The following is a 14,713-nucleotide window of genomic DNA, read 5'->3' as shown; positions in this document are numbered from 1 at the left end:
AGTTTTGTTAGGGGGTGAAGTGGAGGAAGAATTTGTATGCATATAGTGTTATGTTCATTTTTCTCCCAAAAGAGTGATCTTTTTTAGTTGCGCTGACTTCTGGTGGAACAAACCTGTCTAACTCAGACCAGTAGTTCTCAAACTTTAATGAGCCCCAGAAACACCTGCTAAGCTTGTTAAAGCACAGGTTGATATGCCCCCATCCCTAGAGTTCTGACTCAGTAGGTCTGAGGTGGGCCCGAGCATTTTTATTTCTTACAGAATTCAGGGTAATGCTACTGTTGTTGTTGCTGCTGCTGCTGCTGCTGCTCCAGAACCACATTTTAACAACTACTGGTTTAGAGTAGTAGTTAACACTTTCTGATTTTCTGTTATTTGAAAATAATTACCCCTTCCTGTTAGTAATGGTTATGGCTTATTGCAGTGGGGTTTTCATAGGCGCTGAGGAGAGGGCTGGCATGTGCAGTTTGAAAAGATTCCCTGTGGTTAGACTTCTTCCCATTTTCTGTCTCTACCAAAATTGAGAGAGCTGACCTTAGAGCTACAGGTCCAGAGAAGCAGATAAATTATTAAACCCTTTCCCTTTGACATTTATACTCACTGCAAATTGAGGTTAATATATGTAATCCACCATAGTAATTTTAATAGGCCTTTACAAAGAACACATACAAGCCAGTAGCTTTGTGTTTCAGCAGCCTACTCTTAATTGGCTATGATCTGGCATAATTCTGCTGTCTTGGCTTTTGCTTCAGTATGGCAGATGATTCCTTGATTCCCTCAGAGTTGAACTTTTAGTGGAATTAAATAATAAGGGACTTGGTCAGGAACAAGTTTTATTGCTGTCACAGTGTTAGCATATATTTTAAGAAATACAAATGATTTTCTGGACCAGAGACAAAGAAGCTGTTTTTGATGCCAGAAATGCAGTTTGGAGATAGGAGGCTGTTGAGTTTTCAGTAGATGAAAACCTTTCACTGTTATTGTTGCTATTGAATCAGTTTTAACCTTTGTCTCTTAATCAAAATAGTAATAGTAATTCATAGTTGGAGAAATGCCACTTTGGAAATGATGGTATGGATAATGCAAATATCTTTTACTAAATTATATCTGCTTAGGTGCAACTCACTCTGCTTACTGCCATAGTGAAGCTGTTTCTCAAGAAACCATCAGAAACACAGGAGCTGGTACAGCAGGTCTTGAGTTTGGCAACACAGGTAAGAAATCTGGGAAAAGCTTGGATTGATTTGTTTTAAATTGTAGGAAATTATGAAACTCCCCAAGAAAGTTCCTTTGGGGAAGTTTTAATTGGAAGGGTTCAGTCTTTAGATCCTGTTAAAATATAAAAACAGCATCTCTTATACATATTCCACTAAATTAGCTGATTGTATGGCTTTTAAATGAATTCACTGACTCTAGTTTTTATAATTTATGAAAATTGAATTTAGACTTGTGTTAAAGGACATACCGGTGTTAAAATGACATTGAGTCTCACAGTACCTCCTTCTGGGTGACTTAATATCAGCTTTGAAATAAAAGTGCCATGTAGAGATGTTAAATGCCTTGAGAAAGATCTCACGTGTTCCGCCTTCTTGAGTAGTAGCTTTTTTTTTTTTTTTTTAAACTAATTTTAACATGCTTGTGCTGCTCCCTTAATTATTTGATATTTTTGGTCCTCTTTTAGGATGGGTTCTGGTTTTAGGAATGTGGCAAATGCCTTCGCGATCAGGTCACCATTTTATATCCACAGAAACTAAAATAATTAATTTTCCTAGTGTAACAAGTGTAATGATCACCAATCTATCATGATTTAGTAATGTTTTTAATCGAATTTGAAAACAGATTGACTTTAGCAGGCTGTCAAGAGTTAAGGTGTGTATCTACACATGGAACGGGCTTCAGATACTCAGTTTTCCATTTTTTTTCATATTGTTATAGTGGTATATTATCAAAATTTTAAACTTTTGCAGTACTTTGCCTAGTTTGAGCTGTCATCTTGTTATTAATTTCACATCCTCTAAAGTTTATTTGTAAGAGCTCTTTGAAGTATTTTTTAAATTTTCCCTTTTAAGCATCTTCTTTTGCCTGAAGCAAAGTAATTTCTATACATCAAGGCAGTTTATGTAATATTGTGTTTATTTAATAGTTTCTGTATTGAATTGAGTTTTCTAGACTTCCTAGTCTAGACCCTTGATCACCCATCTGTATCTCTATTAAGATGGATTTTTTAAAATTTTCTAAAGAGAATTTTTGCCTTGCTCCTTCCTTTCTGCTCATCTTTAAAAAGATAGAGGTAGTCTTATAATCAGGCAAGTGTCCATGGTAAGTTTCATTGTATTCACAAGTTCTCAACTGTGCCTCCATTGGCTTATTAATGGCTATTATCCTTATTTAACAGGCAACATAAGGAGGAGCTGTATTTTTTATTTTTGTCAGAGTTCAAACTCAATCTTACTACCTCCCAGTATTTATCAAAATTTGCCTGCGGTAAAGTGTTTAGGGAGTATTGCTTAAAGAATACAAGAACTCTCTGTTCTTACAGATAGTTAAAATTCACCACTGAATCAAGCTAGAAGATTAGTAGAGAGCTGGGTATCTAAACTGCATTGTATTTGACCCCTCATAGACTTGCTTGTGCTCAGTAATACTGATGTCAGCCATAATAAGGGTTGTCTTGAGAAACTATCCTAGTTGGATCTGTTGTCAAAGTCATTGTTTATTCATTATATGTTTTCTTCTTTAAGAGGCTCTATTAAACAAATTTCTGCCCCAGTTGGTATGGGACAGTTTTGGATTCTCCTATACATTGTTGTGTAATTAACTGCCCCTCTGAATGGCTTAACTGACTAAATTTCTTTTTCATATCAGTTGTTCAAAACCTTAGAATCAGTTTTAAAGATCTTCTGTAGGAAATGTGTAGGTCATTGGGCATGCATTTTTCTGTTTCTATTTCTAATTTATGCTCTCTAGCCTTAGAGGCATTTTGTAAGCTTTGCTGAATTTCTAGAACAGGGCAGGGTATAAATAAAGGTTCAGACAGTCCAGATACTAGACTTTGTATACAAGGACTAGTATAGAATCTTAATAACAACAATCATTTGTATAGTGATTACTATGTACCAGACATTCTAGTAAGCACTTTACATGTTAATTCAATCTCAATAAGGATTTGATACTGCTACTATTCCATTTTATAGATGAGGAAACTGAGACAGAGAGGTCCAGTTGGTATGAGGGCAGAGCTAGGACTGAAATCCAGGTAACCTGGCTCCAAAGTCTTTGCCCTTATTCACTGTGCTATGCTGACTTCTCTAGTCCGAAGGTTAAGAATGACTTTGAGAATACTTATTCCCTGCTTTCCATGCCTGAAGCACTATTGTGCATAAACCAGTACGTATAAATGAACTTAGGAGTTTTAAGATCATTATGGATGATGATTTCATATTTGGCTTAAATAATTATTAAGCAGTTTCTCTAGACTTTTTGGTCCAGTTGATGAGATCTGAGTAGTTTGCATAAAAGAATAAGCACATTTATGTAAATCTTTTCCAGTGGATGTTGGGATTTTTTTCTTTAGTTTGTGAAATGAGAAACTAATATTTATGGCTGTAAGTATCAATTTAAGTTGAGGACAGTGTGATCTGCTGAATTGTGTTAATTCAAATTGGGTAGTGGTGTTCCATTTCTGCTACATCCACTGATTCAAGACACAACTGAGCAAATACCTTTTTCATACTGCTTTTCTCTTATCTCTACAGTGGAGTAATTGATTCTATTCTTTATCTGTGCTGAGAATTCATGTGACATATATGTGAAATCTTTGTGCTTCTGGTTTTAAATAAAATGGTGGTATAATTAGAAATATTATTAGTTAGGGGGAAAGAAAACCTACCCTTGAATCGTGGCTTCCTTTCAAAGATTTATCTTTTTTGCTTTGATAGTTTTAGAGTACTTAGCAAAGAATATACACAGAAATGTCCAGACTGTAGTAATTGCTTTTTGTACATGGAAGAGAAGTCTTTATCTTAGTTTTTCTATCTGTGAACTTAAGACCACCATTATAAAAATCACCTGTGCTGCTTGTTAAAAGTACAGATTCCTTGGCCCCACTTCTGACATAATGAATGAGAAACTCTGTGATTTGGCATTGAAATCTACAGTTTCATGGCTTTCCTGGTGTGTTAATAAAATATTGATGCACATTACAAATTAAGAATTACTGTTTTAGAGCTTGACTGTTAAGAATTGTTTTGGAAGCTCAAATTTTTAATAACTATTTTCTTGAGATCTGACAAGGGCCTATGGGGCTAGCAGTACAGTAGGTCCAAAAGCAAATTTTCCGAGTCACCAAACATATAGTAAGTAGCACATTAATATCATATTCCACCCCCCCGCCACAAATCTTGGCTTGATTTATTGTGGCCTTCATGTGATAGTGAGGCAATGAAGGTCAGCTTAGAGTTGGCCTAATGAGTCGGCCCGCAGAACAGCAGAGTTCAAACAGTGGAAGTCTTTGCCTACTCTTGACTTTCAGTCTTGGAAAATTTACACTTATTTCTCATAGGACTATATTCTTAAGTCAGTGTCTACCCTTTGATCCAGTGATTCTATCTCGAGCAGTTTGCCCTATTGCAGTATTTTAAATGTGTGAGGGACTCAAACTTTTTTCATAGAAATATGTAATTTTGAATAGAATCCCCACAGGAATTTTTTTTGGCCATTTAGTTAAATATTTGCATGATATATGAGAAATTTGAAGTAAAAGATATTTTATTTTGACCAGTATATAATTAAACTATAATATAAAGTTTATATTAATACCTTTAACAATATTACTAATCTATAATGACAAACTAAATTTCTCCACTTCTGTGATTTGCAGTGTTCATTTTAATTGTGTAATAAAAAGCATAGCTGGTCTATGAATTTTAAATGACATGCTTTGGGGACCATATATATATATAGATTAAAATTGAACTTTTAATTTATGTATCAACAAAAACAGAGGTGGGTGTTGCTTTTCTGACCTGATATTTTAAGAAACTTGTATTCCACTCTTTTAAAAAAATCAATTTGTTTATGTTTTATAATGTTCATGCTTTGTTTCCAAATGAAAATCAAAGCAAGGACGTTTCAGTCTACTGTTTATAAACACTTCTTCAGGAGCAATTTACCCCCCACCAAACCAAACCAAACAAAACAATCATCTAAAATGAATATTATCACTGTTTACTTTTTTAAACTTTGGCTTTTCAAATACTGTAAACATTTTGTATGCTACATAATACATATACATATATGCATTCCTATTAGAATAATGTAACCTATGAATGTGATAAAGATTATTTTGAGGTAAAATTTACCATTTTTATGCTGTTAACTTGCTACTATCTCAGTATTCTTTTTTTTTTTAACTAGCAATTCATTAGGAGTGCAAGTTAAATGATATGTGACTAAGAAAAACCATTTAAAACTATGTAGTCAAAACTGAGGGTCATTGCTGTATTGAGCTGAATATATGCTTTAAGTGGCTAAATCATGAATCAGTTCATCTATTTACTAATAAACTCATATGGAAGCCCTCAAACTGACCTAGTTTAAAGAAAATATTTTTGTATGTGTGTTTTAAATCAGAAATTGAAACAGACTGATCGTTGCCTTTAATAACATGATACCATTGAAACAACTTGTGCATAAATAAATGCCACCATATAGACTTTTTCTGAGAGGTAGATACCAGGATATTTATTATGATCACAAACATAAATTGATTGATGGATTGATGGATGGGTGGATGGAAGGGGGAGGGAGAGAGGGATAGAGGAGAGGAGGAAGGAGAAAAAGGCAACAATCAAAATGTCCTTTAATGAGGCACTAATAAATAATGATGCAGTGTTGCATATACAGAGGAAAACCAGGTGTATGTGGCAATACAGAAAGCAACTTGCGGAGCAGTGTATATAATGTCAAACTGGTTTTGTATAAAATAAATATGTGTTTGCATGGGAGCTGTTGAGAAAGATAAATATCACACTGTTAACATGGCTATTTTGGGGTTGGGAGTTTAGGTGGGCTAGGATTGGATGATTGGGGGAGACTTATTTTTATATACTTCTAAATCATGATGTGGCATTGATGATCATTTTTTTTAGCCATGAACATGTAAAAATTACTTTAAAACTACCACAGAAAAACAAGACCACTAAATTCAAGTATCACCTCTTTTGGAAGCAGTTATGTGCTCTCTTTAACAGCTTTTTAAAAAAATAATAATAATAATATCTCATTATAATAATGAATACTCTGTGAGCTCGTTAAATTCAGGCACTGTTGGTTGTTATCTCTCTATTTCCAGGGCCTAGCCAGTGTCTCCACAGAAATGAAGAAAGGAAGTATGGGTGAAATATATATGATATATTTTATGAATAATCTTGCTAATATTTATAGCAGTTAAAAAAATTTTATGTCCCAAAGCCATCTCAAGCAGTTACTTTTCACTGGATTAAACTTTATTTTACTTTTCCCAACTCCCCTTTGAATTTGAATTTTAGGATTAACCCATCTCAATTTTTTTAAATTCTTTGAAGCATTAGAGATTATAAAATTATGACTATATTAAAACTATATTAAGTCTAAATTGAGTCTTAATCATCAACTCTGTATAAATCACTACATTGCCTCTATAATAAATTCAGCATTTGGGTTTCTGTATGAAGAAAAGTTTCATTCAAACCTTCCTGCCTTTGCCATTAGGATTCCGATAATCCTGACCTTCGAGATCGAGGCTATATTTATTGGCGCCTTCTCTCAACGGACCCTGTCACAGCCAAAGAAGTAGTCTTGTCTGAGAAGCCACTGATCTCTGAGGAGACAGATCTTATTGAGCCAACTCTGCTGGATGAGCTAATCTGTCACATTGGTTCTTTGGCCTCTGTGTACCACAAGCCTCCCAATGCTTTTGTGGAAGGAAGTCATGGAATCCATCGCAAACACTTGCCAATACATCATGGGAGGTAAGCAGGTGAAACTAGATTTGATTGAGGAGTAACTCTTTGCTTAGGCAGAGTTGGTCTTCCTCATGCTTTTATACCTAGAAGACAACCTGCTATGCATTTTGTAAACCTATTATATTGCCCTTACAGCCTCCATCTGAGTATCAGTAACCACACACAATAGGTGAAAGGCCCCACTGTTCAAATCTGGGAATAGGTAAGATTATGGTTTAGAAAATTATGATGAAGATCTTCTAAACTGATGAAGTTCAAAAGTTGCCTAAGTCTCCAGTAAGATGAGGCTAGAAATCTTCCCAGAGTTGAAAACTTGGAAAAAGCCTACCTGTACATTTAGCTATTTTTATCCTTTACTGTAACTTTGGTTGAAGCTTATGGATAATGGTAGCAGATACTGCTTCTCTTATGCTGTTAAGCTGTTAATGAAATAGTATTTGCAGGAGTGTTTATAAAAGCAGCCTAGGTTCTATATAGACATAGTTTTTCAGTGACCTCTACTTCTTTCTTTTTACCAAATTAAATTGATTGTCTCAGTAAGAAATTTTATTATGAATAGGCTCTCAGGTAACATGGAACTCTTGGCTTTTTACCTATCTCAAAATTTTAATTTGGAAGGAGCAGTACTCTAATAAGCTCTTATAGTGGGTATCTTATAATCATTTCAGAATTTCCTTCATTAATCATAATAAATCTTAAATCTAAGTAGAATTTGACCCCAGAGTGGTTAGAGTAATTGCACTTCTATTGATGAGTGTCTTGTACCATTGTCTAATATATATTGCCGTTTAAGTGGTATATGAGTAGCCAGAGGGTAAGAATTATTTACAAATTAGTGTAGTCAGCGTTTTAGGCTCTATTTAAACAGATAAACAGAAAGGAAGAAACACCCAAGAAAATTAGTAATCTTTCATTAGCCTTTAGTTGAGTTGAATCTTTGGTTTCAGGGCAGGTGCTGTAATTTTCACCTGAAAGAGACTGTGGCTTCGTAAGAATTAGGCCTTATAATATTTAACATTCTCTAGATAGGACTATTTAACTTGTAAGTACACCTCCCAGTCTGTGCTGCAAGTTTTGATAATAGATATGGATTTTCTGTTTTAACTTGCCACTGTAACCATATTTATATGCCATTTAAATTACTTTTATACTGATAATTTTTGACCCTCAAGTGGGAGGGAGAAAGTGAAACAAATCAAGAAACAAAAGCAACTCTTTCTAGAACACAAGAAAAGAACCAGTATTTAAACTATGTAAGAAGAAACAATCTCTTACATAAGGTCTCATTAATAGCCTTTAATTTGTTACCTTGATAATTCCTTACGTCGGTGGTTCCCAACCTTTTTGACACCAGGGACCAATGCTCCTTTGAGAATCTAATGCCTGGTGATCTGAGGTGGAGCTGAGGCGTTGATGCTAGCGCTGGGGAGTAGCTGCAAATACAGATGAAGCTTTGCTTGTCCACCTCCTTCTGTGCAGCCTGGTTCCTAACAGGCCATGAACTATTTCTGTCTGTGGCTCAGGGGTTGAGGATCCCTGCCTTATGTGGTCATTTATGCTTGTTTTGTGTTTTTAAAGGAAACACAAATGCAGAAATAAAAACTTTTTTTTGAAATAATAGGGATAACATATTGCCTCGAATGGCATGTCTGTGATAGTACTGACATTACCTAGCTCTCTTCAGCAGCATAAGATTAAATGATATGCCTCTGACGTGAAATACAGCAACACTGTATGTAAGACCTTATTCTGCCTCTTCTGAGCATTTAAAACTGTTTACTTCACTAGATATTTTTAAATCACTTGGGAAAGTGATTTAAAAAGTACTTTTTCATTTTGTATTGCTTTCTATACTTAGACTTGTCAGCTGCTCTGTAGGGGTGAGATGGTAAATAGTTGTCTAATTTAGAAAAATCTCACCTTTTAAAGATATTGCTTTGATGACAATTGTGCAGTTCACAATGGGAAACATTTTCATGCTAATTTTTTGTGTTCTCTATTTAGAAAGAATGCATAATAACGGTTTACCATTTTTTTTACTTGTAGAATGTATAGAATCATGTACTTTTCACCTCATTTTGTCTTATAATACTCTTCCCTTTCTATTATAGTGAAGAAAAATATGCATTGTTACCTGTTCTGCCTTCTATTTAGAGGTACTGATAAATCCCTGTGTTCTTTCACATTTCCTACATGGCACACATCATAAGATGATAGATGTTCATATTGCAGAGATATACCATTTATGAAGATTTCATACATTTCTTGCCAGGTGTATATGAAATTGCTTCCCTTTTTGACTTTATTTTTGGCTATATTGCACCACCACTCCTGTCCTCATTTGGATACTTCACATCTTGGTTTTCTTGACACTTTTTCTCCTAAGTTATCTTTTTTAGATTATTTTTCTCTCTTTAATCTTTGCAGTTCTGTGTTCATTCTCTTCTCCGATCACTAATCTTGGTTATATCACAAGGCTCATTCTGAACCTTCTTTTCTGTGCATCTCTATGTATTCATTCCCCTAGGGAACTTATCTACTAAACACAGGTACCACTGATCTATTACAAGCCTTTATAGTTTACACCATGTTTTTATTTGATCCTCCCTAAAATAGAACCATGTGTTTTAGTGACATTGTTACAATTTTATTTTATTTACTTCTTCGGTTATAATTTTATTGATGGCGAAACCTTGTCTCAGAAAAGTTGCCACTTGCCCAACATCATACAACTAGTAACTAGTTGAGCCAACATTTGATCTTAGTCTTATTCTTTGTTACAATGCTGATTTCACTTAAAATATGTATTTGAAATTCTTCCCAAATCTACTTCTCTAACTCTGTCAGTCCCTTGTCCTTAGCTGTCTGTTGGACTTCTCTACTTATTTTTCTTACTTGAAACTAAACAGAATTGAAAACAGCATATTATTTTTCCCTTTATCCCTCTAGTTCCTCTATGATTATAAGGAACATCACTAGTCTTTTGCTTCTTAGTTTTTGTTTATTCTCTGAGTTTGATTCTTCATTCTTCTTTGTCCTGTTTCCAAGTATTGTCAAACCTACCTAGGTTTTTTTAAGACAACATTTACTTATTAATGGAATTTTTAAAGTTTTAAAATGCGTTTTTAAAACTTTAATATAAATATTAGAAAACATGCAAGATAGAATATTATAAAAAACTCTCATATACTCATCACTCAGTTTCAACAGTTATCACTATTTTGCCATTCTTACCATTTATCTGTTGCCACAGTTTTTTCGAGGGATGGGGAGCTAGAGTCTTTTAAATCTCAGACTTCATGTCATTTCACCCATAAATACTTTAAATGGTAACTGTAATAGATAAGGACTTGTCAAAAACACAAAATATTATCAAGCCTAATAAAATTAGATTTTAATATTTTCTTAATTATTCCTTAATATTCAATAAGCAGTCTGAATTACTTTCACATTTTTTCAGTTGCCATTTTCTATTCTTTTTTAAATTTATCTAAGATTAGTTTTGCTTTTCTTTTTTTTTCTTTTTTGGAAAAATTTATAGTGAACCCAACTGAACCTGGAATTTTCTTTGTGGGATTTTCCCCTCACTTTTTAAATCGACAATTATTTATAATAATCTTAGTGTTAATAGTGCACTAATCTGTAGTGTACAGCTCAGTAGACTTTTACATATGTATACACTCATATAACCACCACCCTGATCACATAAAGGATAATTCCAGCACCCTAGAAGACTTCTTCATGTCTCTTTGCTATCAATACTCACCCTCCAGAGAGAACAACTATTTTGACTTCTATCACTATAGGTTAGTTTTGCCTGGTCTTGAACATCATATAGATGGAACCTTATAATATTTATTCTTCTGTGTCTGGCATCTATCATGCAGCATGTCTGTGAGACTAATCTATGTTGCGTCATTAGTTGTGTGTTCCTATTTATTGGTATATAGGATCTCATTTTTCGAATATGCCACAATTTATCTTTTCCTATTGACGTACTTTTGGAGTTATTTCCAGTTTGGAGCTCTTATGGATAAATCTGTTAGGAATATTCTTGTATGTCTTTTGTTAAACTTTTATACTCATTTCCCTCATGTATACACCTAGGAGTGGAATTGCTGAGTCATAGATGTATATTCAGCTGTAGGTGACACTGCCAGTTTCCCCAAGTGATTGTACTGTAGAGTTCTAGGTGATTCACGCACTCAGCAGCACTTAGTGTTGTCAGCCATTTAAATTTTGGCCATTCTGGTGAGTGTGTAGTGGTAGCTGGTTGAAGTTTTAATTTGCATTTTCCTGATGAGTAAAGATGAAGTACCTCTTCATGTTTATGGACTGCTAGTATATCCTCTTTTGTGATGTGCCTGATCTTTTTCTTATTTCTAACGAGTTGTCTTAAGTCCTCTGTCAAATAAGTGTATTGCAAATATTTTCTCCCTGTCTGTGGAGAATACCTTCTCATTCTCTTAATTTTTTCATTTGAAGAAGACGTGTTCTTAATTTTAATGAAGTCCAGTTCATCAGTATTTTTTTAATACTGTTTTTTATAGAAACTTTAATCTATTCCAAGGTCATCAAGATACTCTCCTAGATTTTCAGGTTCACGTTTATGTCGGATTTATCTCTTTAATTTTTATTTATGTTGTGAGGTTTCAGAGTCAAGGCTCAATTTTTCCAACACAGCTATCCAGTTGACTCAGCACCATTTATTGAAAAGATTGTTTCCCTCCGTGCTGCCCTTTTAATATCTTGGAACTCACCACTTCTTTTTTATTTTTACAGTGTAGTGGCAGTAGCAGTTTGGATTACTGTTAGCTGATCTTCATGTCCATTCTCCCAACTTTAGTTCATTATGCACACAGCTGCTAGAATAATGTTTTTCTAATGTTATGTTTAGTTCTTTCTTCAACAAATAAAAGTGATTTTGCATTGCCTGTCATATAAAAATTGACTCTCCAGACTAGTTTTCAAAATTATTTTTTTCTTATCTTCTCTTCCCCTAAATATTAACATTTCCAATCCCTGCTCCTGCCAGTGTAAGTTTTTCACCAATCTAGTCAAATCGTTCATTACTGTGCTTTTGCATAAACCATCCCTTCCTTTTCAGAGGGTCTCTGATCAATAGTTTCTCATAACTATGCCATTCTTCTTCAAAGTCTAGTCAGTCACACAAGCATTCTCAGATGCCTTTAAAATCAGTCCCACCTGGTTTTGTTTGTTTCTCATCTATACCCTGTAAATATGCAGACATTCACACAATGCTGATTTCAGCTGTTGCACAGTGAATGTGCTTTTTAGTCATTTTGTGAATGCTGATTTTTTTTTTGTTTAGAGCATAAGTTTCTTGAAGACAAAATATATATATACATATATATATATATGTATGTATATTAATATTTCCCCAGAGTTCTCATTATGGTGCTCTCTCATAGAGTAGGTGCTCAATTAAAATTGACCAACTAATGAGGTTATATAGCATACATTTATTTTCATTTTAGCAACTATATTTTGATAAAAATAAGAATTGCTATCGTCCCTTCATGTACATCAACAAATGATTATAAAATAAGAGGTTTTTTCTCTCCAGTGTTTTACATATCTGACATTCACTTGTTGCCTTGTTATTATGTTCTGGGTGAAACTGACTTTTCTCCTTTCCCCTCTTTGTGTGTGTATGACTACAGCACTGATGCAGGTGACAGCCCTGTTGGCACCACCACTGCCACCAACTTGGAACAGCCTCAGGTTATCCCCTCTCAAGGTGACCTTCTGGGGGACCTTTTAAACCTTGACCTTGGTCCCCCAGTCAACGTGCCACAGGTATCCTCCATGCAGGTGGGAGCAGTGGATCTCTTGGGAGGAGGACTAGATAGTCTGGTAAGCATCTTTCTTCCTTTTTCTTTTATTTTTAATTCTTAATATGCTAAAGAACTTTAAATTATTCAGCGCTTTTTAGAATTAGACCTTGATAAGCAGAGCAAAATCCTTTGATAAAGGACAGAATTATTTGTCTTTAGAGAATTAATAATACTGTCCATCAGTGGTATGGGGTACCACTGATATAAGTGTACAGGATTATTTTGTTGACCTGCCTCTAAATAGAATGTTTAACCAACTTATTTGATGTTTAACCAACTTATTCAGCAATCTTAATGTTTAATGTCCTTTTCAGAGCTTATTATTGTTCCTGCTTCCTTACTCTGGATAGCCCCTATAATTCTTCTTTTGACCTGAACAGCATTTAAGTGACCTCATAGAGATCATCCTATTCTGAGGCTTTCAAACCTTTGCCTTTTAAATATTTTATTGGCTTACTTCCTGTGTAACTCTAAAAGGTTTTGAGGCAGCCATTCGTATTAAAAAATGTATCTTTGTTACAGTTGGGAAGTACTGCTTGATTAGTTCTTTTTTCTCCTTCTTCCCTCCCCAAACATGTCATACTTCCAATTTAATTAGCTTCCAGGATTCTAATTTAAAAGGCTCCAAAGTCCAGAGTATCTATGAATATGTACCGCTAATGGGAACCAAAATTATTTTTGTTGCTGTACTGCAAAGTAAATGAGAAATATTAAGGATGACCTTCCAGCTGTGTAGAGAAGGCCAGAAAAATAGCAGGTCTCATCACATTGCTCCCTGCAAACTAGGTACTTAACTGTGATGGGATTAGATGGGCTCTTTCAGACAGATGCTTATAGATATGTTTGTCAACCTGACGACTATTAAGATGCCCAACAAACTGATTTATTTCCCTATATCAGATTGGAAGGCAGATGCCAAATATGTGTTCTCAAGAGATTACATAAACAAAACAACCATATTTTCTGCTACATACACCAGCATTTTCTCTTCTTCTTTATGAGCAGTATTTTGTCTTGGATTTTTGCCAGCCACTACAGGTACATTTACTCTTTGGCTGGTAGAGTAATTATTGTCATACCTCTGTGGGTTGCACATTTTACTAATGGAAAGTCACTGCTTTCAGAGTCTATACTGACCAAGCTCTGGACTCTAGCTTTTATAGTGACACAAATGAGCACTTCTGTTGTGTCTCTTGGAAATATAAGCATTTATTTTCATATTCATATTTTTAATGAACGGAGTTGGTATATAAGAACAGTAGCTTCTATGTATCATTCTGCATTGCTGTATAGCCTCCTTATAGACTCAGGAGACTGACAAATATTTCACTATTCATGGAAACTTCCAGAAATCCCTTATAAACGTTGAAATAGCTTTTCTTATTCTATGGACACATCAACCACAGTTAAATGTTATATTCTCCTCAAGTTTATGCCTTAACAACTCTACTTATTAATTTCCCTAGTGGCCCATTGAACTTAAGAGGGAGGAATTAAGTTTGAAGTATGGAGAGGAGAAAGAGTCCCTATGTTTTGAGGTTGCCTGGCCCAGGATTCTGTGATCTTGTTTCTTGACCCACGTTAGCATGGATGCAAAGTGGCATGTTATTTCTGTTGGGCTTTGTATTAGCTCTCGCTAGCCCTTAAAACCAATGAGTTTTCTCCTTATTTTATATAGCTATTCAGTCATCCATTAGAATTCCTATAAGTATTACTTCAGATAGAGAAGCTGTTGGAACTTTCTTAGCTTGTAGTAGCCAGTGTCACACATGGGCCTTTTTTCTTTTTCTTTTTTTTTTCTTTCTTTTTTTTTTTTTTTTTTTTTTTTTTTGGGAAAAAGGGTTTTTTTTT

General features: G+C 34.5%; 1 protein-coding gene across 3 annotated transcripts in view; it reads left to right on the top strand.

Annotated features, from left to right (window-relative positions):
- AP2B1 (adaptor related protein complex 2 subunit beta 1) overlaps positions 1-14,713 on the top strand; it is a 105,925-nt gene that overhangs the window by 41,069 nt on the left and 50,143 nt on the right. For all 3 annotated transcript variants that reach the window (XM_006924947.3, XM_006924945.3, XM_015599159.2), the window contains exons 12-14: positions 1,116-1,214; positions 6,751-7,010; positions 12,689-12,881. In XM_006924947.3, coding sequence (XP_006925009.1) covers positions 1,116-1,214; positions 6,751-7,010; positions 12,689-12,881 — 552 coding nt within the window. The remainder of the gene's footprint in view (positions 1-1,115; positions 1,215-6,750; positions 7,011-12,688; positions 12,882-14,713) is intronic.

The sequence above is a fragment of the Pteropus alecto genome, unplaced genomic scaffold (genome assembly GCF_000325575.1).
Source record: "Pteropus alecto unplaced genomic scaffold, ASM32557v1 scaffold98, whole genome shotgun sequence".
Taxonomy (NCBI): Eukaryota; Metazoa; Chordata; class Mammalia; order Chiroptera; family Pteropodidae; genus Pteropus; species Pteropus alecto.
The sequence above is the reverse complement of the archived record's forward strand: the minus strand, read 5'-3'. Positions and strand labels throughout refer to the sequence as shown.